The 24,942-nt window shown below is 39.8% G+C and overlaps 1 protein-coding gene across 2 annotated transcripts in view; it reads left to right on the top strand.

The window, feature by feature from the left end:
- The first annotated feature begins 212 nt into the window (after positions 1 to 212).
- Positions 213 to 24,942, top strand: part of SMG1 (SMG1 nonsense mediated mRNA decay associated PI3K related kinase) — a 58,972-nt gene continuing 34,242 nt past the window's right edge. Inside the window, exons 1-14 of one of the 2 annotated variants that reach the window (XM_063414057.1) lie at positions 213 to 446; positions 9,238 to 9,401; positions 12,305 to 12,460; positions 15,043 to 15,179; positions 17,435 to 17,493; positions 18,183 to 18,396; positions 19,173 to 19,298; positions 19,392 to 19,464; positions 20,124 to 20,221; positions 21,690 to 21,863; positions 22,813 to 23,037; positions 23,144 to 23,245; positions 23,672 to 23,941; positions 24,519 to 24,649. In XM_063414057.1, coding sequence (XP_063270127.1) covers positions 358 to 446; positions 9,238 to 9,401; positions 12,305 to 12,460; positions 15,043 to 15,179; positions 17,435 to 17,493; positions 18,183 to 18,396; positions 19,173 to 19,298; positions 19,392 to 19,464; positions 20,124 to 20,221; positions 21,690 to 21,863; positions 22,813 to 23,037; positions 23,144 to 23,245; positions 23,672 to 23,941; positions 24,519 to 24,649 — 2,018 coding nt within the window. In that variant the 5' untranslated portion in view covers positions 213 to 357. The remainder of the gene's footprint in view (positions 447 to 9,237; positions 9,402 to 12,304; positions 12,461 to 15,042; positions 15,180 to 17,434; positions 17,494 to 18,182; positions 18,397 to 19,172; positions 19,299 to 19,391; positions 19,465 to 20,123; positions 20,222 to 21,689; positions 21,864 to 22,812; positions 23,038 to 23,143; positions 23,246 to 23,671; positions 23,942 to 24,518; positions 24,650 to 24,942) is intronic. The other variant, XM_063414058.1, reaches the window with a different exon arrangement.

Genomic DNA, 24,942 nt, shown 5'->3' with positions numbered 1-24,942 from the left:
CCGCTCCCGGCGGAGGCGTGGGCGGGCAGCCGCGGGGACCCCCGGGCGGGGATCCCGTCCCGCGGCTGCCGGAGGCGGAGCCGCCGCCCCCGCGCCCCGTGCCCGCCCTCCCGGCGTGCCCCGCGGAGGGGCGGGCGGCTCATGTCCGCCATCCCGGCGTGCTGCGCGCTCGGGCAGCAGCCGGAGCAGCCGCGGCGGCCGCGTCCCCTCCCTGCGCTGTGAGACAGCAGCACCGCCCGCGGAGCGCCAGTGAGCAGCCGCCGCCCGCGCCTCTCCCCCCGCGTCCTCCCGCTCCTGCTGCTCCTCCGCCCTGTCCCGCGCCGCTGCCCGGCCGGCCATGCCGTCTCGGGCAAGGTAATGAGCCGCAGAGCCCCGGGGTCTCGGCTGAGCGGCACCGGCAGCAGGCAGCACTACCACCCGCGGGGCTGGAATGACTGGCAACCCAGGTGGGCAGGGCTGGGGCCGGGGGCGCGGGGGTCGGGGCAGTGAGAGCGGGGCGGGCGGCTCGGCCGGGCCCCACCGCCGGGCCTGGGGGAGCGGGGCGGCGGCGGAGCCACTTCCTGGCGGCCGGGCCTAGCGCGGGAGGGCGGGCGGGCCCAGGCGGCGGGACGGGGCCGCCACTGCCGGAGGCGGGACGGGGCCGGCTGTGTCAGCGCTCGGCGGGGTGGGAGCGCGCCGGGCTCCCCCGCAGCAGCGCTCCCGCGGCCTGTAACGAGTGCGGCCGGTGGCCGGGCTGTGCTGCGGGCAGCGCGTCCCTCCCTCCCTGGCGGCCGCGGGGCGGGCGGGGGGCTGCGGTGGCGGGGGAGCGGGGGTGGCCTCGGTCCCGTATTTTCCGCCTGTTTTTCAGCTGCAACACAGCCAGGGAGGAACTGAGGCTGCGGGAGTACTCGTAGTTTTTTTGATGGTTAACAACATACTACATAGGTTTATTTTTTCTTTTCTTTTTGTAATCTGGGAGGAATAGTTGATCTATATAAGCTCTCACCCCAGCCTACTTAAAATGTGTTGTAAGGCTTTAGGTGTGTTTACATCTGGCACTTTTTTAGTAAAATTCAAAGTATGTTCACTTCTTTAGTCAGATGTAGAGAGTGTATTTCAGGTCTTAATTATTTCCAGTGTATCTCATGCCAGTGTATGTGCTCTACTGCTCAGCCTTGCTCTTTTCAGTGTCAAAACTGTCATGCAGAATCCTAAACAAATTTGGTGTTTCTTAGGGTTGTTTGTTTGTTTATTTTGTTTTTTTTAATATGTGGATTTGGGGCTTTTTTTAGTGTTTTTGAAAGTTTAACACAACATGGGACCTTACTTACAAACTTTCCAGTAGAGAACAGCCTGGCACGTGCTTGGGAATATATGGACAGGTGATGATCCCAGTCTGCAGTTTGGACTAGAAAAATTGGGTGGATGTGAAGGTCACTTCAGCAGTTAGTGTGAAAAAAGCTTTTCTTTTGCTTGAACAGTTAGCAGCACAGCCTCTAGGGCCAGTGCTAGAGGCTGTTCAATTCTTAAGGGTGTATGGGGCATGGTTATTTAAATTCAGTTTTTTTCTGTGATTGAAATACTTGGTCACATGACTTACTATTTTTTTCCTCACTTAAGAACTTATGAACCTTATTGTGGACATTTTCTTAGAGCATCTAGATTTTTTTGGGAGAGGATTAGGCAGACTGGTCTCTTACTCCTTACCTACTTCTTCACTTCAGTTTTCTGGGCTGCAGTCTCTAATTCTGGGCCCTAACTCACGACCTTTCCACCTGGATGAAATTTGGATGTGTCTTTGCAGTGGATGACTTCTATAAATGCATTTTAGTTGGATATATGAATTTGTCATGAGTTCTGTCTTTTAATCTAAAAAATACTAGGGTTAGGAAGCTGATTTTATCCAATGTGGTATTGCCTGCAGTTGGTTCAGTAGTGTTAGGGGTAAAAGTAAGAGTATAGCTGCAAAAATGCTTTGTCTGGTGATGAGGCTGGTTTAAGTTACCTCCATATGTAGCTTTGGTGTGTTCCTTGTAGTCTGGTGCCTCCTTAGGTCTCAAGTACAGCTGTGTGACCTGGGCACAGGGCTGCTAAAATAATTATCCACAAAGCCACAGCAGAACCAAAGCTCTGAGAGCACCAGAGAAAGTGTGGCAGCCTAAGGGAGCCTCAGCATGGATAGGGCCTCCTTCTGTTTCCGTCACTCTCTGTGATCAAGAGCTTCTGCTAAGAAATAACAAACACCACTACACTGGTCCTGACGCTTTTCAGAATTCAACTTTATCCTTTCCTTTAAATATTACTCTTTTTTTATTATTTTGGTGAGGGATACCAGGAATCAGAAACAAACTGAACACTTTGGTACTGTTCACACAGTCCCAAACACAGCACATTTTAATCTAGTGCAATGCTCCCACTGTTTTTTACTTTTCAGAAAGATTGGTGATGGGAAACCTGAGTCTACACTATGAATTTAAGGACAGTGCAGAGATTAAATCAGTCTTCGTTGATTTGGTGTTAGGTAAATTTTTAAAAGTGATTCACATGCACGGTTGAAAGGAGATCTGTTATATAAAACTGACAGTCTGTGTTTCTTTTATAATTTGAAGTACCACCTTGAACAAACCCCACAACACAAATATACCCACATATTCTTTCCTTCCCCTTTCTGCTGGCTTTTTGTTTCATTTACTTCGGGTGACACTGCTGGTAAATGCTTTCTTGCAGGGCGTGGAAGAGTTGAAGGAAGTGACCCAAGTAGTGAAAGCTGCAGTAATTGTAGTTGTTTCATGTTGCTAAAGGCATAAAAAGGAACTCCCGATCCATGGGTGTATCATCAGATAGATTGTCTTCAAATGCACTTTTTTGTGTGTAAAAGTGTCTAGATTGCTTTTCATTAGGAGATCCAGATTACTTTTGATTTTTAGTAAAGCTGATCAGCACTGGGGCTTGTGGTGAAAGCAGTGTGAAACTGAAAGTTGGAGCACAGAGCTTTTTTAAGGAAAGGTAATTTTAAATTAAAATTAAAAATGTTGTGTGTTTGTGGATGCAGTCATACATCAGATGCACATGGACTGGTTTTCCAACAGCGTGTGTACAGATAGAGCTGTCTGTGTGTTACAGAGGAAAAAGTTATCCTGATATATATATAAAAGATATATAGGGGCATAGTTTGTGCACCACTGTGTACCAGACTCAAATTAATAGCAACACAAAAACTTTGTAGACAGATGTTGGATGGATGTGTCAGAGAACAGTGAAGGGTTTTTTGAGAATGCTTGATAAGATCTTGTTCCCCCTTCTCCTAATCTTTGCTTCTTTCTTTCTTTTCCTGTTGTTAGATCTCACTGCATTTTCCCTGTTACAACACTTGGGGCAAAAAATAAAAGCATTTTAGTGTGTAGGCCTTGTGTGTGAACAGAGTTAATTTGTTAGAGTGCTGAGGGCTAATTATGTACTGAAACAAACAGTACTGCCCTTTGGGAGGAAATGCAGGAGTGTGAGTGCAGGGTAGCAAGTGCAGAGTGCACCATGGCATTCTTAGGTGAAAGTATGAAAATTAATTAACAGGACCTCTGTCTCTCCTATCATAAATGTAGGTTAGCAGGCAAGGATGTGAAAAAGTGTAAAACAACATCTTCACATCTGAGCAGATTCCCAGAAGTGGTTTTTTTACTGAAATCATGAAAATGGCATGTGTCCTTCTCCTACAATGTAAGTCAGTGTTATGAGTTACTAATTTATGTTAACATGATGTTTGCCAAACCAAATTACTGCCTGGTCCTCATGGGTCTAGACTTGATGAGAGAAGACAGTAAAAGATGGTCTCCTTCCAAGTAGCTTGTGGCCTGAGCAGGAGAGCATATTGGCTGGAAGTTTGTAACTGAGGACAGGTGAGTACCCTGTCTTTAATTACAGACAGGTTGGCAGATACTGGCAGGGAGCAAAGAAACCCATTAGACCAAATGGCCCGGGAAAGTGCTGTTCAGACCAGTGCTTTTCACATGGCTGTGAAGGGCAGAGGCGTGTCTTTGTAAAAAAGCAAGCACTCACTGTGGAAATTGTCTGATCATAATGCTGGATCCAGGCAGGGAATGACAAACAGGTGATAGTAGCAAGTGCCGTGTAAAAGGAGAGTTGAAACAGAGACTGTTTCTTCTGTGCTTGCCTGTACAACAAGATACCTGTAAAGCATTTGTTAGAAATAGGCTGAAGCCTTAGTTTGCACAGGTGAGAGATCTGGAAGTTGGCAGCGTAGAAGTGTTTGAGGATGTTGCTGTGATGACCTAAGAATGGGTGTAGAGTCATGCTGGGTGAAAGTGAGTAAGACTTCTGTCTCTTCAGAGGTAGCTGAGAGAGAGGAGAGCAAAGGCTGAGATAGGGAGAGAGAAAAGTAGTCAGTGATGTTGAAGGCATCTTAAAGAATGAGATGCAGGATCAGTTGTAAGGTGTCATCATGAAAACACCAGTGGAAACCTTGGGAGGAGATCCAATGGACTGCATGTGGGAGATGCTGAGCAGGGATGGGTTCAGTCCAGCCATAATTCTTAATCTCCTTCCACTTTTGTGTTAAATAGGCTAATAAGCATGGGAAGGTATGAGATCAGAAAGGTTTTTTGGGTTTTGGTGAAATGGAGGAGCTGAAATTTGTGATGTAAAAACCTTTGTTTTTAATGTGAAGACAGAGGAGAATGAGATGTGAGAAAGATGAAAGAAGGTGAAAGTGTGTCAGTGGGGAGCAGAAGAAACTTGGAGTACAGATCATTTTCCATACAAGAACAGCCATACTAAATCAGACCAAGGGTTTAGCTAGCTTAACATCCTGTACCCCAAAATGTCTGTTGGAATGTATCTGTGGAAAAAGAAGAGGATGGAGATATGTGATACCTTTCCCTGACATTCCCCTCTAGTAATGTTCCTTGTGGAACAGAATGAAATTGGTGAGCTACTGTCTAAGAAAGGAGTGATACAGAATCAGGAGGTGATTTAAAATGCTGCTGTGATGGCAGGTAGATGTCCAGCAATGGAAACTGCAGAATTGCAGTAGGAAGATGGTAAATTAGTTATTTAATGAGTAGAGGCACTGCGTGCCAGTGGCAGAACAGTCAGAAACTTGGTGGCAAGCTGTTTATTTGGATGAATACAGTGACTCTTTTAAGTTTTAAATATTCTATTGATAAAGAATTTTAGTAATGAAGAATTTATCTGCATTGTAGCAAATAAACTTGGCAAATAGAGTAAATAAGCAAGTAAAATCAACTGACTTGAACAGTAGTAGAGCTCACACAGCAGAGTTGTCTTGGAATGAATCTTTCACGTAGGTCCTGTACTTGGAAATCAAATCAAATAGAATAATTAAGTGATTTTTGTCTCAAAATAATGTCCATATGGCAGGGTTGTTCTGAAAAAGCTACACATAATGAACAGTATACACCAGATTGTAGCAAGTTTCTTGGACGAAAATTCTTAAGGCTGCCATACAACTACAGTAGCAATGTATTTTTGATTGATCTATTTTTCTTTTTTTCTAGATAAAGATTTCTTTTTTAAACTAGTTGCTCTCAGCCAGCTCTTAACTCTCTTCAGTCAGACAAATTGGCAAGTCAAATCATACTGATACTTTTGATGGAATGAGATAGTAGACTTATTTTTGAAATGTCTGTTCCCTTTTGTATGCCAGTGGAAAGAAAATAAGCAGCCTTTTTGGAGAGGGAGGGCACACTAGTGACCATTTCTGTGTGTTTAGGTGGGTGAATTATTTTCTTTTTCTGATGGACAAAGGTTTAAAATCACCCTGCAGAATACTGAATGCAGTCTCTTCTGTTTAAATGATATTGCTAAAACAGTGTTTGCAGCAGATGGGTAATCTTCCACCAGAACCAGACACACAATGAAAATTCTCATGTGAACTCTTGAAGTACTTTGCTTGGTCTCCATTAGTGAACTTTTCAGGTGGAGGTAATACATAGTAGTCTCTCATTAAGAGCCAAATAAGCTTTGGAAGCTACAGTATAAGGTATCACAGTCATGTTCATCCTTGCAATTTCCCATTTTGATTTGTCTAATACAGCATTTGTGTTTTTACTTTTGCTTATCTGTTGCTAACATTGTACATTGAGACTCCATTAATATATGGTGTTTGTTAGGTCTGTACAGGGCAATGTCAATGTATGTAACTTAAATTTGTTGTTACATAGGATAATGCTGAGCATTAGGTCTGTCTGTGTAACCTCCCATCTGCTTGGTGCAATGCAATTTAAGAGGAAATATCACCATGGGAGCAGGAGCAGTGCCCTCCTGAAATGCAGGCATGAGCTGAGGTAACCAGCAGTGTATTCTGCCCATTGCCTGGTGGAGTGACTGGAGGGAGGCAGGAAAAGTAATTACTCACAAGACTTTGGCAAGTACCTGAACACAGAGTGCCTGCCTTTGAGTTCTGAGGGGCTTTCTTTCAAAATCATAACCACATTGCTGACATGAAAAACGGTATCTTTCAGAAATGGATTTGGAAATTCAGTGTCTGCCTGTGCATGCAGTGAGTGTGCAGAGCAGTGCCCTGTGTCACCCAGGTGTCTGGGGTCCTGGGTCAGGGAGCACAGGGACAGGTGACAGGTTCTGGAGTCACAGCCCCAGGCCTTCACGAGCCCTTGCCACAAGTCCCCAGAGTGGTGTTGCAGGAAGCTGGAGCACAGCTCTGGAATTCCTTCCCAGCTGAGAAGTGGTGGATGTCACTGGGCAGCTGGAAATGCCCAAATCCATCAGGTCCTTGCCACTGCTTCTGCTGTGCATCTCCATGCAAGCTCCTTCCCATTCAAAATCCTCTTTCCAAGCAATATGGACCGTAGCAGTCAGCTGGGTCACAGAACATCAGCATCTTTCTAGGATGGTTTTTGTTTCTGCCTCATGAGGATAGCCAGGAGTTTCCATCCTATCTAAGCTTCACATTTATTGTGGGGAGAACAGTGTTGTCAGTGGGCATTATTGTCTCTTAAACTGATATACAGGAGAACAATTACATATTTTTTGCTAAAATTGGACTCACCTTTTAGTTGGTGATAAAGTGTGAGCAGGTTAGCTTGCAGATAGCTGTTCCAGAAGCCAGAATGAAGTGTGTGTGGGTTTTCCCAGGAAAACAATAGGCTCATGTATTTTACCACAGTGGAAAATTTTACAAAGCATTCAAAGGCTGTCCTGTGGGAAGTGGGGTTAGCTGAGAACATGTGTAGCCCTTCAGTTGACAGGAATGCACAGAGCAGTGTTAAAAATTGTACATTTAATCAGCTTTTCTTCAGACGTAGGAATTTCAGCCCTAATGGTTGACAATTGGAGATGATTCAGTTTACCGCACATTGCCTTAAAAGAAACGATGCCCTTTGGGAAGGTAAACGTAAGAAGCCATCAGTACTTAAATTTCCCAGCTGAAAATTTGTCAGCCTGTTTCATTGAAAGGCTAAAGTAATTGCTCAAAGTGAACTGGGGGGTTTTAGGGCAGGGAGAAGATTTGGGGTCTGTGTGTATGTCTGGAAATTTGCACATGATTTGGGCACATTGGAAGTTCATACCATGTGAAAGTGCAGTGCAGAACTCTCCTGTTCAGCATGGCTAGGTGAATGATGATGACACAATTGTATAAATATTTTTACAATCCTAGTTAACTGTCATGAATAAAGACTTTTACCAAGGCTTTGCCTCTAGAGTAACATAGCTTATTTTTTAAATAGTCCAAGCAAGTGCCCAGCAAAGCAGTAGATGTGATGGCAGGGTGAATACTGAATGAGGAAAAGTGTCTTGCTGTGTATGTCTAAAAATGAACTTGCTTACGGTGCAAAAGGGAATAATACCTGCCAAGCAAATCTAGTATCAACTTGCACTGTGAGAACAGAGAAAAAGCACTATTTTCTTATTGTTCCAAATTGATAATAGAATGTCTTTTAACATTCTCAGGAGAATAAAATGTATGTCTTTAATTCCAGTTGATTTGCAAGTGTCAGTGCTCAAGGTATTCCTCTTGCAGTTGTACTGAGGCTGAGCTGTATTGGACAGTAGCAAGCCGTTAGTACTTAGTAACTTAAGTAACAACTGCTTATGGAAAGTTTACCTGTGTTTTTCCCTTTTGGCCTTGAGATGTATTTGACTCCCTTTTCCCTGTCTGCCAGTTCTAAGCACAGTGTTCTCTTGAAAATGAAAAATGAAAGACTTTTTTCTTTAGAACATGTGATGTTTATCCTTACACAAATTTTAGTTAATTTAGAGGAATGATCTGTCCTACTTTTTTGTTAAATGATCGAATGAACTATCCACAGCTTTTAAGTAAAAATTGCAGATCTTTAGAGTTTGCCCAGGAAAAGCTTGCTGTAAATAATCTGAATATCTGATTCCAAATACACGATTCTCCCTTTGGATGGGTGTTGCTTTATTTGTTTTAGTGTCAACTCCCCATCATTGCTTGTAAGAGTGCATTTAAAGCGATTGGTTGAGTTTATATTCTGAAGTCTCATGAACACAAGTTTATTAAAGTCCTGTATTTTTAAAAATTGAACCACTCATTATGTCCATGGAGAAGACTTGATTTCATAATTTTGATCTCTTTCCTTAAAAGTTTAATCTGGGCTATATCAGTTTTCTGATATGAGAATGGTTTAAACCTAATGCAGATTTTTTTAAAACTTTCCTTTTATCTGCAGATATTTACACTTAAGAATCACAGCTTTTAATTTACCTTTCAGTTTTTTCACAGTAAAGCCCTCTTCCTTGCTTTGCAGTTTTTCTTTTGTAAAAACTTAATACGTGGTTTTTGTGCTGATCATCATTTACGTGCTTCCATGTAATAAGAGGGTTTATGTTGCTCAATAAAGGCCCTGGTATTACGTAAGTGGATTAGTGGTGACTTTCACAAATGGTAGGCACTGTATCATCCTGCTGTGGTACATACCTGGACCTAGTTCTGTGTTATTTGTCACCTCTGGGAAGTAATTTCTTCCTTGTATAGACATGCAACTGAAAAGAGACTTGAGCAGGTTGTAAGAAAAGGCACTGGCACACTGGAATGCATCTCCTTTGCATGTTGCTGTGATAATGAGTCAATTCCCATCCCAATGTGAATTTAAGCACTTTTTAAGTAACAGGTTAGGCAAACAACTTTTTTAACTCAGGGAAATATGTTTGGGATTGTCATTTAAAGATGTTGTATTTATAAATGAATGTGAGTCCCACTCCTGTTATATCCCTCCATAAAAAAAAATATTTTTCTCTTTGTAGAACTGACAGTGCATCAGCTGACCAGGACAATTTAAAATATTCTTCATCCAGAGATCGGGGCAGTTCTGCCTCCTATGGATTACAACCCTCAAATTCAGCTGTGGTGTCTCGGCAAAGACACGATGATATCAGAGTCCACACTGACATACAGAATGAAGAAAAAGGTACACAGATTGCTGTTTCGTGTGTGATTGTGAGGGGACATTCAGGGAAAGGCAGTAAACTGAAATGGTGGAGAAATTTTTATTTTGTTTTGGATTTTTTCCCCCTTCCCCAGAAAAAGGCAGTGAACTGATTTGTCTCATTGCCACAGTATCTCTGTTTGGGGAGATTTGTCAGGGATCGAAGAAATGTTGTGGTCGATGTGAACTGAGAAAAATATGCAGCTGCATTAGGAAAAGAATGCAAGAGAAGACTTGATGCGTTAGCAGAATAAGTGCTTTTTTCTGAAGAATAATACTCTGGATGTGTCTGCACTTCAGGCTGCAATTTCTTCCTGGATAGTATCTAGTACTTCTGGTATTGGAGTAAATGGGCTACTAGACTGATCTATTGTCCGTTGTAGCTTTACTGCACCAAACTGGAATTTTTGTTTAGTAGTCAGATCTATATTTTTATCATTAATGGCAGTTTCTACTTTCATGTACCTCAGTCTGACTTCATAGAAATCATATGATGTATGATTCATACATTTGTACTGTTTTTTTTAAATTTATTTTTTAGGGTGGAAATACTATCTCTAGAAAATAGCCAGTCAGAATCATGTCTTTTCTGTATTTATGAAAAATCTATATTCTGGTTTTTTTCTTTCTTTAATTGCCAAATACAGATATCAAATTGGAGGATTTCTTCCTTGCAGAGCTGCTTTTTGACTGTAAATCTTTAGGCAGGCCAGAGTCAAAAAACAATCTCACAGGAATAGTAATGCAGGAGTTTTTGTTCAGGAACCTAAAAAGTATTTGAACTCCCCCCACTTCTCTGGCCTGTAACTTACTGTAAATAATTGCTGTATCTTAGGGGAAGTTACAGCTGGATGCAAATTAATTTTTTTATAAGTAGCAGGTAATGTTAGAAGGTGGCAGAAGCATGAAGCATGTTTATCTGCATAGTTTGGGAACCTTAAGATTTGATGTACTTCAGTAGAGAAACTGCTTAGGAAGTGAGTGTATTTGCTAACGTGGGATGTTGTACTGTGTGTAACACACTGGCATAGGAGGTTGTTCTTATGGTTTGAAGGGTGCTAATATTTAAAGAGTGTACTGACAGCACAGTGAAATAGTAAGTTTTGGACAAATTCAGAAAGGCAGTTTGTGAAGTGGCTGGGAAAGTGCCATTTGAGAAGAGAAATGTACCTGGCTGTCCCTCCAGTTCTGGATCTTGCAGGGCATGTCTCTGCTAGCTCAGCACTTCGGCTGTTTTGTTCAGGTGTGACTTGAAAAGAGGTCATTAGGATATTCTAACTGTAAAACCAAGTACCAGGTATCTCTAGTTCATTTTTATTATTTAACATTTGTTAGCTTACAGATGCAGAACGTTTTTTTTGTTTACTGAGATTTTTTGAATTCATGTGTTGGGAGTCGGTCAGCATGGAATTTTCATTTGAGATTTTCTGACCTGGCTTTGATACACCCCCTCCCCACCCTACTGCAGTTTCTGATGTTGATAATAAAAATTACTTAAAAATTGATAATTTCTGGAAGTTTTTCAGGTTTGAAAACCTCCAAGGATGTGACTCTTATGTTTAGGCTCAAGTGCATTAATTGCTGTTAGAAGTTACTTCCTTTGTAGGAAGTGTTGGTTTGTTCTGACAAAATAATGTCAAGGTGATATGCTCGCTAGTTTATGTTTAAAAACTGAGCTGTAAAAAATATTGTAAATCTAAATAGATGCAAACTATCTTTACTGTAATTGTTAACTAATTACAAGTGAGACTTTGCACAGGGTTTTCTGTAATGGTAGGGTAGCCCCATGTGTATAGGAATGCACAAATGTATACTGGTAGTTAATATCTGCTTTTTATCAAAAGCTTTGCCTTAAAGAAACAGTCTTTACATCTGCTAAGGTCCAGGTTCACCTCAGTGTTTGAAGTTACTTTTTTATCAATCCTTTAGTCTCAGTAGGCAGCCTCTTACGAGGAGCCACCTCTCTTTTTCCCCAGGCCTTCTTTTATACGTTGAAGCAGGTGGACTTGTGGACATGTTTTCTGAAAGAGGTCTTGCATATTTTTTGTCATTCTGGATTTAATTTTATTAGTTGGTACTTCCCTGTCTTGGACAGGGAAGGCACTTAAGAAATGTTCTTGGAAGTGAGCTGTAGTCCATTGAGTGAAGGATTGAGCAGGCTCAGGGGACAGTTTCACTTCTGTACACTATTGAGGGGAGGAACTTGCCGCTCAAACTGGTGTGGCAGGCTGGAAAATTTCCAGTCTCAGCATTTGAGTACATTTATTCTTGTGGATGTAGGAGCAAGATCAATTGAATTACTCAAAATGATGCTTTTATTTTCATTTTATGTTGTTACCAAAGATATATCTTAAATTGTCGAATGTAGGATTGAGCTTAATTAGTGAAAATGTTGACCTTTTTATGTTTAAGGAGAGTTGTTACAATATGTGCAAACAGATATTTCTCTTTTCAAAAACTTTCTTTTTTTGGCCGTTTTACTTAGCCTGTGTGGTGGATTCATAGCAAAAACAGAATGGAGATTTCATGTGCATAAAGGAGGTGAAAGTATCTAGCTATGGGTATTAGCGGTTTGATCTTGTATTCTACAAAGCCTTTCATGTCAAAGTAATAATAAGAAAACGTTAAATGCATCAAAATTGATGTTAAATATCATGGCAATAGTGTTTTTTTAATGTACTTCAAAAAAAAGACAGATGAGGTTCTAAATCTGTGACCTGGAAACTTACAGTCTGTAACAAAACATTGATGCATGTGGAAGTGAAAAAGGAAGCTGAAGAGGTGGTAGAGGATAGAGATGCTAATTTGCATATCAACTGAATAACTCACAACTCAAAGTACGTGGTCTGAGAGCCTGTTTTAATGTCATGTTGGTTTGTCCACAGGTGGCTACAGTGTCAATGGAGGATCTGGGGAAAATACTTATGGTCGGAAGTCGTTGGGGCAAGAGCTGAGAGTTAACAATGTGACCAATCCTGATTTTACCAGTGTTCCGCATGGGAATCGTGCTTTAGCCACAAAAGACATGAGGAAATCACAGGGTAAGGACCTCGCTGGCTCTCAGGAGGAGGGTATCTCTTCTGGCAGCATTTCTTGTGTGCAGAATATGAAAAGAAGTTCACTATGGTTAGGCAGTCTGGATTTTATTGGATTTTATTTTTTGTGATATATGATTAGATGGTGTTGATGGAAACTTGTTTTGCTTGTTTTGTCATCTTGTTTTACTGTTCCCTGTGCTGAGGCTTCCTCCATAGGTTTGGCAGATCTCTCAGCTACCTGGCTGAGGCTGTCTTAGCCTGGCTGGCTTGGCTTTGTTTCCTTTAGATGGCTTTTGAACCCTTACTTAGGCTAGCCAGATTTGGCAAAAACATCTCTGAGAAGGAGAACTTGTTTTGGATTTGTTGCAAATTAATGCCTGAATAAAAAGCTGGTAATTATTAATGAGCCTCAGTGTGGGGAAGAGCAGCAATGGTTGGGAGCAGCTCAGCTGTTCCCTGCTGTCCCTGGGCTGCAGGACAAGCAGGGATGACATCCTGCCAGCTCTGTCACAGTGTGTGTCCTCCTGAGCCTCTTGTTGGGCTGAGGAATAGAGGCCAGGGAGGAGCTGGAAGCATCCTAAGAATGTGGGCAAGGTCTTGGGAGATGCAGCAGGAACAAATTTGGAGTTTCAAGAGGGTGCAGGAATGCTGGGCTTGTGTTTTTGAGGAAGAAGGCTTCACTCTTCCCACTATTTGAGGTTTGAGTCATAGTTTAAAAAAAAAAAAAACAAACCAAAAGAAGTTATTCCAAGCATTTTTGAATGAAAATAGAAACTTCATGACTAAGCACTGTCACTTATTGCATCACTTATACTAAGTAGTAGTTGAGCCACTGGTAAAAACTGCCTGCTTTGTGGCAGGCACATTATAAACATGAGAACAGGCTGTTTCTTCTCAAGGATTAATATTTCAGAGGAGAAAAAAGAATGTTCAGTGTGCTTTGCAGGTGGAAGAACTGAGGTGTAAGTGGTGACATGATTGTTTCCAAAATGTGATTTTAGCAATGGGTTAAACTCAGACTTTATAATCCCATTCTGGTGTCTTGATAAGAAATTATGTAGTCCTTTTAGTGACTTTTGATGTCTGTGCAGAGGAAATAGAAAACTCTTAAAGTAAGAAAACTTTCTGCCAGTACTAAATAATAGTTAATTCAGACTGTTCTTCTGGGTTTGTGAGCATCTCTTTAATCCTTAAAAGATTAAGATATATAATTTTGGAAGACTGTAGCTGCTGCCTATGACTTGTATGTTTTCTCTCCTTGAGATGTCAGATTTTAGGAGTTTCTCCTTTTGAACTTGGCTGAATTTGATTGTTGTAGGTTTCAGCAAGTCATTTTGGTTTTTCCTATGTTCATTAAAATACAATGGGATGACACTGCAACAGGATTTTGGGTTTTAAGTTCTTTTATGTTTTCTTGTTAGTATATTCATTAAACAATTTGAAGTATAGTCTTCTGTCACTGAGACCTTGCTGAATTTCCACAAAGTAGATGTCACAGGAATTTAACTAGTACTTTGATTAGTGTAGCTTCAGTCATGTTCTTGGTTAGTGTTTTTTGGTTCTGTTGTTTTTCTTAAAGTTGTGATTGGGACTTGATAATTAGCTGACACACTTGGGGAGTAATGCCAGTGTAGATTAGCTATTATCTGAATAAAGACAAAGCTGCTTTAGTCACATCAGATGACTGATGTCTAGCAGAGTAGAGCAAAAAGCTGTCTGTAACTGCCTTGGATTTTCTCATTAAAGTCATGTTGACTAAGAAAACGTAATCATGTTCCATGAATCCTTTGATTTGAACCACCATGAAACATCTAATGTTAAATTTATTGAAATAAATTTTGTTTCCTTTTTGCAAATAAGGGAAATTAATTATTTGTATGAATTCCTAGGTAATTTGTCCCTAAAGCAGGGACACTGTTTTGTGACCTTCTCTGGTGTGGAGTGCTGTTGGCCAGGTTTAATGAAGTGTTTTCTTAGGAAGGTCATTCTCCCCCATTATGATCTGCCTAAGTGAACAGCCAGGTCCCTCTTCATGCTGGGGGCTTTTGTTCCTCAGTAAAGGAAGAGCAGGTGTATTTTCCTTTTTGAAGCAGAACCCTGCTACTTAGAAGAGAGAAAATACTGTTACTTTGTAGTTGCTTGAACTTAATTCTGGTTCTTTGTCAGGAAGCAGCTTGTTTTTTCCACAAAGTTTTCTGAAAATATTATTTGTTGAATTATTTTTGTTTATTCAGTCAGAAGTCTGATTTAATCTTAGCCCACACCATTTTTTTTAAAATAATCTGTTTATGTAGAAGGGAACTAAGTCCAGGTTTTTGTGTAGGAGTAAGACTGTTCTGCTTACTTCTGAATGAGTTCAACACAAGTACTAGGCTGTCCACATGAAGTAATGAAATACTTTGATAGCTAAATTAGATTTTATATTTAACTTTCTTTTTATGAAAGTTTTAAATCAATCAGGATTTATTTTAAATTGTTTTCTCACATGACTATTATGACTTACTGATTTCACACATACTCGTATTGGACAGGACAGGTACTGTTGAGGAATGCTGTAGGAAAAAAGAAATAATTTCTTTTTTCAGAGCGACCGTTGTCTTATTCTGACGAGTCTCGACTGTCAAATCTTCTTCGGAGGATTACTCGGGAAGACGACAGAGACCGAAGACTGGCTACTGTAAAGCAACTGAAAGAATTCATTCAGCAACCAGAAAACAAACTGGTCAGTAATTCCTCCTTCTCCCTAGCATTGGGTATTTCTTGTTTTATAAAACTTCTTCAAATCTGAGTATTGGGCCATGTCTGCAAGGGTTATCTTGTATACAAAGAATTTCATTCCACGAGAAAGGAGAGTGTATTCCTGGACTGTCTGTCTTGTTTCCATAATTCAGGAAGTGTTTCTTGAGGATGTATTGCCATAAACCAAACTGCAGAATGCCTGAACTGTAGGAGTTAACATGGCATGTGTGTGGCTTTCTGTGACTGCTCTTAGGAATAGCCTCTGGATCCCTCAGAAAGGAAGCAGAGGGAAAGGGAAGTAAAGTGTTGTCTTGTTCAAGAACTATTTCTGTATTTTAAATTAAAAATACACAGGTGTTTAGTCTTGTGAACTGTTAGCTTTCTAATAAATTAGAAATTAGAGCTGTTCAGCTTTCTAATAAACATCTCTGTATGTGGATTCCCTTCCACAGGAAGAGAACGAAGTAAAGTTTTGTTTTCTTTACATCTTTAGGATTTTTGGTGGTTTGCTGAAGTCTCTTAACGCCCTCAAGTGTTTTTTAAGGATATGGGAATGGGAAGTATCCCACTGTGGGTGTAAATTTTTAATATTAAGTATTTTGAAATGAAATATTAAAGGGCATATTGTCTGACACATCTCCCCCACTGTTTTGGAAAGCTTAAGAGTTCTCCAAGTACTGAAAAGGCAGGAAGTGATGGTTTAATATCCTGCCACTCATTTGGAAGCAGTGTTCTGATACTTCAGCTGTGGGATCTGTCTCTGTGCTTATTTATAAAAAATTGGTTCATTTTCTCATTGTATGTTAATTAACCAGTGATAATTGTGCTCTTTTCTGAAGGACATGAGACTTGAATATTTTAGTCTGTACCTAGGTGTAAGCAGCCCCTGTGCCAGCCTAGTTAATACTTCAGCTTTCCTCTTGTTCATACAAGGGTTTAGACAGTAAATGCTTTCCACAGTTATTCTGTGGTTATTTTTTTAGTTACTTCCATTATTCTCCACGAGGTTTTCCCCATTTTTACATTTTATTTTGTAACTGCATTTTATTTAGGTTTATTGGTATCTCAGAACATACTGAAATTGCCATTCTAATGTCTAACTCAGTGATTATAAACTGCTAGTGGTCAGAATATTAAAAGTCTGTCACAGAGAAACTTTTGGTTAAGCTTCTCTGAGCTCACTAATGAGAATAAGATCAATATCAAGTGATATCTAGGCCAAAACTTTATATTGGACATAACCTAGGAGTAGTTCCTACAGGTCTTAACACTACTTAGTGTAGTTTAACTGAGTTCTTTTTATCTTCAGGGTTGAAATATGAGTTCAAAGTAAAGTAGTAGCAGTCAGTAGTCACTTGTCATATGATGGAGCCTCACTCTAGCTTCTAAATTATATAGCTGCCTTTTCCTTTTTAGCCTCTTTTGCAGGTGCCAGACACATTTTCAAAATACCCTTGTGAGTTCTGAGGGGTCAAGCATGTGGATCTGGCCCTCCACCCTCAAAAGCACAATGGTGCTCAAAACTTACAACAAAAACTGGGTACCATCCACTGTGTTAAATAGGAATGTCCTTCTGAAGAAGAGAGAATAAACCTTTTTATTAATTATTTTTATTAATTGTCAAGAAAACTTCCTGTTAATGTTATGCAGTTGTACCTAATGCATGATTTTTCAATCAGATCACTAATGTGGCAGGGATTTAGTGCATATTAGGAAAACAAGTCTTCCTGGTTATGTTTACTGAGAGGCACTGCTTCATCAATAATGCTTCATCCCCAAAATTGTATTCCATTTCACTGAAATGCAGGGTTGCCTAAGTAGAAACTTTATTACTTCAGATTATGTTATATATTCCAGAAAAATTTTCAGTGATAAAATTGATTTATTAATATGAGAAATTTGGTCTTTAGTAGATGCTACTCATGAGCTGTGTGATGAGTCTTCCACGGTGATGTAATGTTATCAGCAAAAACTAAACTTGGAACAGACCTTGATAGCAGTCTGCCAGCATTTTCATGGCTACTGTAAATAAATATCAAATACAACATCTAGGATAATATTGCAGTGTTGCTTAATATAGTTCATGTTAGTCTGCAGTGGCCATGGAAAGCATAATGGCATTCTCTTGGCAAGGAGAACTGGCAGTGTTGTCTTTAATGTGGGTGTAAACAGGCCCTATTGTGAAGGCAGTATTGGGCAATTACTGTGCTTATGCCTTTTATTTATCTTATATTACAGGTACTCGTTAAACAACTGGATAATATCCTGACTGCCATTCATGATGTGCTCAATGAAAGGTAAGTTAGAAAAATGCTCTATATGGGAAAAATAATGAGAGCATTAGGTCTGAAATAGAGAGGGGAAACATTGAGAGAAGTTCATTCGCTAATTTTGCATTGGTGTCCCTTCGCAGGAACAGAATGAAATTAGGGGGGAGTAAAGACTCTTAGGCATATCAACAATACTGTTGGGCTGTCTAGAGCACACCTGCCTTGGAGAGAATGTGAAGGCACAAGTGTGGCTCTGATGCTGTAGGTAGTGTGGAGTCTGTCTCGGGTTGTTCACTCAGCTGTGGAGCTGTGCACGCCTGTAGTGGTGTAGCTTCCAAAATGAAATAAGATTTTTTACAAGCTGACTCATTTACATCCAGTTAAGAGTATATATGGAGGATGCTGAGATTTGTGTGGACTTTTAGGTGCTTAGGTCTGTGGTATTTCCCAGACTCAGCTGCATATTAAGAACTATTTCTATTGGATAGTGTGTTGCAGGTAAAACAGCACATTTGCATACTTTTATTCAGTTGACTTACTCCATAGAAATAATATTTCTTATAATTTAATTTTAGCTTCACCACTGCTGCCATTAAGTAGGAGAGAAGCAACTTAATTTCTGCATATATTTTCTTTTGCTTTGGAAAATGCTTTATTTTGTTCATGCTTCTGTCATGGCTGGAGATCTCAACTTTCTTTTCTCTCCAAAAATACAGTAGCAAATTGCTTCAGGAATTGAGACAGGAAGGAGCTTGCTGTCTTGGCCTTCTTTGTGCTTCTCTGAGCTACGAGGCTGAGAAGATCTTTAAATGGATTTTTAGCAAATTCAGTTCATCCACAAAAGATGAAGTTAAACTTCTTTATTTGTGTGCAACCTACAAAGCACTAGAGACTGTAGGAGAAAAGAAAGCATTTTCATCTTTAATGCAGGTAAGACTACAAGCTAAAACATGATTATTAATAATTTTCTCAGGGCAGTGCTTAAATGGACTTTTTAAAGTGGAATGAGCATTAAGTAATGCTACATTGACATAATAAGTAAATATCATTACGACTGGGAGGGAACTTTGAGACTGAATGGGATTCTTTGATTCTGGTTACGTTAGAAAAGAATGACAAGCCTGTGTCTTTGTAGTATGATATATGTATATATGTATATTTTGATGCAACTTTCTGGTATTTATGGCAGATACAAGTAGAAGAATCTTGTTGAGACCGAAAAGAGAACTTAAGTGAAATGGTACACAAAACACAACTTTTTGATTGTTTTGTGCTATCTCCTTTTTACAAGTTCTAACTGGAATTGTGGATAGATCTGAGAAAGGAGTAGGATGTGTGCAGACAAGATGAGGTCCCCTTGTTCAAATTTTAGGGTTTCTTATTTTGGGTGTAGAAGAGCTATGGCCAGGTCTGTGCTCTGATTTAATAGTTACTTTACAGAGCCAAAAAGCTTCAGCAGGAGAAATAGTACTAAAAACAACTTACGGTAGTTCTGTAAAGAACTAAAGAAAAGTGTTCCCTGGCTCTGCCATGTATCAAGCAAGTGCCCCCTTGAAGTGACTGTTTTCAGGCAGTGTATGTGATGCTTTTTACATTTTGTTCCTGAAAGAGTGGAGCTTTGTTGATTGACTCAAGGTAGTTTGTTACAATGTTCTCTCTCATGTTCTAATGAAGTGAAATGTGTGGTGCTTTGCTTTACTTTCCAGCTTGTAATGACCAGTCTGCAGTCCATCCTAGAAAATGTTGATACACCAGAGTTACTGTGCAAGTGTGTCAAGTGCATCCTTTTGGTGTCTCGATGCTACCCACACATTTTCAGCACCAACTTTAGGGTAAGCTTTCTTTCTGTTTTGTATTTTCTTTCTACAATAGAAATGTTGGTGCAGCAAATTGGGTAATGGCTCTGTTTTCACAATTCTTTCCAGGACACAGTGGACATCCTGGTTGGGTGGCACATAGATCACACTCAGAAACCTTCTTTGACACAACAGGTCTCTGGTAAGTTTGGCCAGAGGAGCTCATGGAGAGTCTCAGAGCCTCCTATGGCTTGCAGATGTTGGGGGTTTACTTACACTAGTTTGGTTCTACTGACATAAAACCAAATTGAATTTCTGGCTGTGTAGCAAGATACTTTGTTCCTAACTTTTTAGTAAATTTGCATTTGCCATTCTATGCTAATTCTGGAAAAATGGGATACTTTATTCAGGGTACATTTAAACACCAGTTTTATAACAATCTTTAATAAATTTATAGGTCTTAATTTATCCTCGGTGAAAGGATATATTTTTTTCTAAGTACTTTTAGAAAACCTTTGTGGTAAAGATACTGTACTGGCATTTAAAAATGGGGAAAGTTTTTCCAATAGCTTTATCAGTTTTCTTGGGAGTTATTTACAGCAAGTTTATTATGTTTCTTGTGTCATAGTCCTAGATTCTATCCTTGATTTTAACTGCTGTGGGGCAGAGCTGAACCTTAAAATGATTTTTGCGAAAGGACAGAAGAGGGAGATACAATTTAGGTTTATTTTAAAAACATCTAGTGTTAGTATTTTCATGTAGATGACCTCTTAGCTCAGCAACTCTTCTCTCAGCAATATGTAACTAAAATTTAATGGTTGTATGTCACTCTGTATTCATTGGCTTGTTATTTTTATACAGGATGGCTACAGAGCTTGGAGCCCTTTTGGGTGGCTGATCTAACTTTTTCTACCACACTCTTGGGTCAGTTTTTAGAAGATATGGAAGCTTATGCTGAGGTAAACACTTCTTTATGGTACATACCAGAGTTAACAGTTACAGTTTTCTTAATAAATCCACAGCTTCATTTTTATGGCTGTATTACTTTTGTAGAAAATAAAATTACATGGCTATCCTGGGGAAAAAGGACCAAATTACGGAGTATACTTCAGTCATGTACGATGGCCAACTTCACAAATACTCATGAACTATTTAATTAGTATCACAACCAGGCCTTCAGCCACTGTTGATTGAAGATATCATCTTGTAATAAAACCACAAGCAATTGACCAAATAGGAATGCCTTTATTTTTAAAGAGCTGATGTGAAGACAGTTCATGGTCTTTCCTTGGTGTTTTCTTTAATTGTCTGACCTCAGAGTGTTCCAGAACTAGTAACTGTTGAGGGGAGAGATGAAATCTTAATGCTTAAAAAAACTGATGATAAATCTGTCTTATTTTAAAATAAAGCAGCAGATTATATTGTGTGGGAAATAATACAGCAGGAAGTGATGGAAAACTAGATTATATTCATTCAATGTACTTCATTTTGACTTTGTAACCTTTGCTCAGTTAGCTGGGCATAGAGTTTATCTGATGCTGTCATTAAAGGAAGAGCTTTGGGATTGGGGGGAGTGCTGTCTTTTAAGGTGGATGTGCTCATATGAACACAGAAGCTATAGGTAGATTATACAATATTACGTATGTTAATATGCAGGTCCTGTAGGTAAAATTGTACTTTGTTTCACTCGAAGGAGAGCCAATAATTTGGTCAGGTCCTTCTCTGTACACCAGGGCCTTTGCTGAGGCAGCTTTAGGATTCACAGGGCAGAGCAGTAAATCACTGCTTATCAAGCTGGCTGCTCTGCTCAATGTGTGTATTCTTAGTCACGGAAGAGTTTTAAGATAACGTGTGCTAACATGGAGGAGGTGCTTCCAGCCAGTGTGTTTATCTCACAGAGGGGTAGACCAAGGCTACAGCTCTGCTAATGAGATCAGCACTTCTGGGAATGTTCCCAGGCACTGGTGCCAGCTGGCATGGAGTAGTCTGTTAGTGAACTCTTGGTCCCCAGATCAGCATAGTTTGTGTGTGTGGTGGGAATGGTCAAACATCTCAACTCCAGTTTGGGAATGGGAATTTTTTGAAGGGTGGTAAAAGTGTGCAGACAGCTGTTGTAACAGTGCACCAATACAGATGATCATGTTCCAGAAACCAGGAACTTCATAAGCCTTGGGTTCAATTTACAAGATACAGTCTGAGGACTTTGTTTCAGTGGCTAAACTCACTGCTACTCTGACTTGTCATTGTGTGCCTATATCCCACCTTCCTGTGTGTGTGTAGTCAAGAGATACTGGATAAATACATCTGTAATTGAACTGTACAGTTTAATGCCTGGAAAAGAGACAAAGTGTTTCCAGTGTCATATTTTGATGTTTTACCCCTGTGTAAGTCAGTGATGTGTGCTGATCCGTGCCTGGTGTGCTGCAGGACCTCAGCCACGTGGCCTCTGGGGAGTCTGTGGACGAGGACATTCCCCCGCCCTCGGTGTCGCTGCCCAAGCTGGCGGCGCTGCTGCGCGTGTTCAGCACCGTGGTGAGGAGCATCGGGGAGCGCTTCAGCCCCATCAGGGGACCACCCATCACAGAGGCCTATGTCACTGATGTGAGAACACAGCCTGCTTTGCTTTCCTTTGTTGCTCACCGTACAGCAATGCCATTCACTGGGTTTATTTAGGTTTTACCAGTGTTACATTAATATGTATATTCTCAGCTTTGAGTAAATCTATTTTTTCCGAGGAATATGCTACATTAATTTTATTAAAGTATAGATCATGATAGTGGCACATGGGAATCCAATCAGAAACTAATTTTTTTAGGCATTTTGACTTCGTGTGGTTGGGTTTGCTTGTTGTCTTTGAAACCACATTACTGTTTATTCAGATAACTGAGCCACTATAGAAACTTGAATTCTAGTTATGAGTTTGATTGTATAAAATGTGATGGTTTTTATTCCTGTTGAAATGGTATCTATTAAATCTGATAGCAAACTTCTCTAGCTCTATAGTATAGGATGATGTAAACTCAGAATAAATATTACATAATATGCTAAGTAGCTGCTATAGTTCTGTAATGGGGAGGAGATAAGATAAAAATACCTGCAGTCAAGGTCTTGTGGTTGCTGGATGACCTGCACAACTGGAATTTATGCCCTTGCAGAATTTTGTGAGGGACACAACTTCTTGGATAAATAAGTATATGTTTCCCAGTTGAATACAATTATGTAACTTCTGCCTTAATCTGCAGAGAATTCTTGTGAGGAAAGCTCAAGAAAATGTCTGTCTTTCGCAAGGGGAGCTCTGTTGATGTTGGTTGGAACTGAACAGAACTGTGAATAATGACTCAGGTTTTGTGGGTCTCTGAGTTGGAAACCAAGCAGTTGAAAGTTTTGTTTTTTCTTGCACTTCTGAAGTGTAATGCCAAGACGACATTATTCAGAATAGAATTGACCAAGCTGCAGAGTAGCCGATGGGACAGATATCAAATGGGTGTGAATGTAATTAAATAGCCTCTTTTTAATGGAATTTAACTCAGTTGTGGTTTTAATTTTGCAGGTTCTGTACAGAGTAATGAGATGTGTGACTGCAGCAAACCAAGTGTTCTTTTCTGAAGCTGTGCTTACTGCTGCCAATGAGTGTGTTGGGGTTTTACTTGGCAGCCTGGATCCCAGTATGACCATCCACTGTGACATGGTCATCACCTATGGATTAGATCAAATGGAAAATTGCCAGACTTGTGGCACTGACTATGTCATTTCAGTACTGAATCTGTTGACACTGGTTTGTACATGTTTGTATTGTTGTGGGGGACTAGAAAAACAGTATTTTTATTAATCTTTAATAATTAGCAAAATTTAGTAAAGTTACTTATTTTGTTTATCCCCAGATTGTTGAACAAATAAATACAAAACTACCATCATCCTTTGTAGAGAAATTATTTATACCAGAGTCTAAACTACTTGTTCTTCGTTATCATAAGGAGAAAGAGGTAAGAGCAAGTAACTTGTACAAGTATATTCCAACAGCCTTCATGCACTTTCTAGAATATATTAAGCGGTAAAACTTAGCTCATTTTAAATGTGGCTTTTAGTCTGAATATCTGAAACTTCTGAAGAGGCAGGTACAGCTGCTTCTTGGTTTTAGCATTTAGATTTGATAAGAAATTGGTAAGTTTGCCTTAATGCCAGGTACAGAAGTCCTTAGTTCATTAGCTTTGATACTCAGTGTATTAGGTGGATGATCAAGAAAATAATTAGTAGATTCTGTAAGTAAGAGGTACAGAAAACTGAAGATGGGTATGTGTATCAGACTAAGCTATTGATAGATAAAGAAGAGTGATTTTAAATTCTTTGTTGCTGATTAATGTATTTTATGGTTTGTTCTAATCTGTTGTTGCTGTAATTATGTTCTCAAGGTTGTTGCAGCAGCCCTTGCTGTATACCAAGCTGTATTGAGCCTGAAGAACATTCCTGTTCTGGAGACTGCTTACAGGTTGATTCTAGGAGAAATGACCTGTGCTTTAAATAGTCTTCTCCATAGTTTACATCTTCCCGAGGCCTGTTCTGAAATCCAGCATGACTCTTTCAAGAAGCTTATATCCAATGTGGATAATGCCAAGTTTGTTGTTATATTTGACCTCAGTGCTCTAAGTACTATTGGAAATGCAAAAAACTCATTAATTGGGGTGAGTAAAAGCTCAAGAGACAGTTCATGCAATAAGTGTAAAAAATACTTGATTATTTAAAATTAATGTATTACACCAGTAGGGCACATATGTATAACTAAAATGATCATATTTGGACTTGCTAAGTTTTAGAAAAACTTCCAGTATTAAAACTTAGGGGAAAAAGTGGGTGGATTGTATCTCTAGTTGGTGCATAATGAAAGGGAAGTTTTCATTTCATTTTCATTTCAGTTTCTGGGGAAGAGCATCTTATCAAGGTTATTAAGGGTTTAATGCTAAGGTCATCATAATAATTGCTTTTGAAACTCAAGACAAATAAAAGCAGATGTAGTGTGTCCTTTGGTAGTATATCAGGCATAAGAAAACACTTCCAGATCTTTCCCTATGAAAACATGAACTACTTTTAACAGACTTATAAGAAATGGGAAAGAAAATAGTTGCAGTCAGAAAATAAGAGTTAAAATATTTCCTGTGGGGGGGAAAAAGGAAAAGACATTAATTAATGGTATGAAAATTACAGCTAAAATTAGATCCTACTTTTTATGTTTCTGTGCTTGTTGTTTCAATTGTTTTATAGATGTGGGCCCTTTCTCCAACTGTGTTTGCACTGCTGAGTAAAAACCTGATGATTGTTCATGGTGACATAGCAGTTCACTTCCCTGCTGTCCAGTATGCAGTGCTCTACACACTGTACTCACACTGCTCCAGGTAGGAGGCTTCATAATTCAGCAGTATTTTCAGAGCACTGGGATGGACTGATCTGAATATTGTTGGAGGGGTGAAATTAAATAGACTGTTACAATCAAGCTTTTGCTCAAACTTCGTTAATTAGTTTTTACTTTCATTAATTGCAGGGAGGCTGTATCTCAGCCAGGAAGCATATCCTGGTTTAAACTTGGCCTTTTGTTCAAAGGCAGATTAGAAGTCTTGTGTTTGAATAGAGATAACTGAGGCAGAACTCTACTGAAAGCAAATGAGGAAAGATTATTCACTATTTAGCT

The sequence above is a fragment of the Prinia subflava genome, chromosome 17 (genome assembly GCF_021018805.1).
Source record: "Prinia subflava isolate CZ2003 ecotype Zambia chromosome 17, Cam_Psub_1.2, whole genome shotgun sequence".
Classification (NCBI taxonomy): domain Eukaryota; kingdom Metazoa; phylum Chordata; class Aves; order Passeriformes; family Cisticolidae; genus Prinia; species Prinia subflava.
Note: the sequence above shows the minus strand (reverse complement) of the source record. Positions and strands in the feature narration are given on the sequence as shown.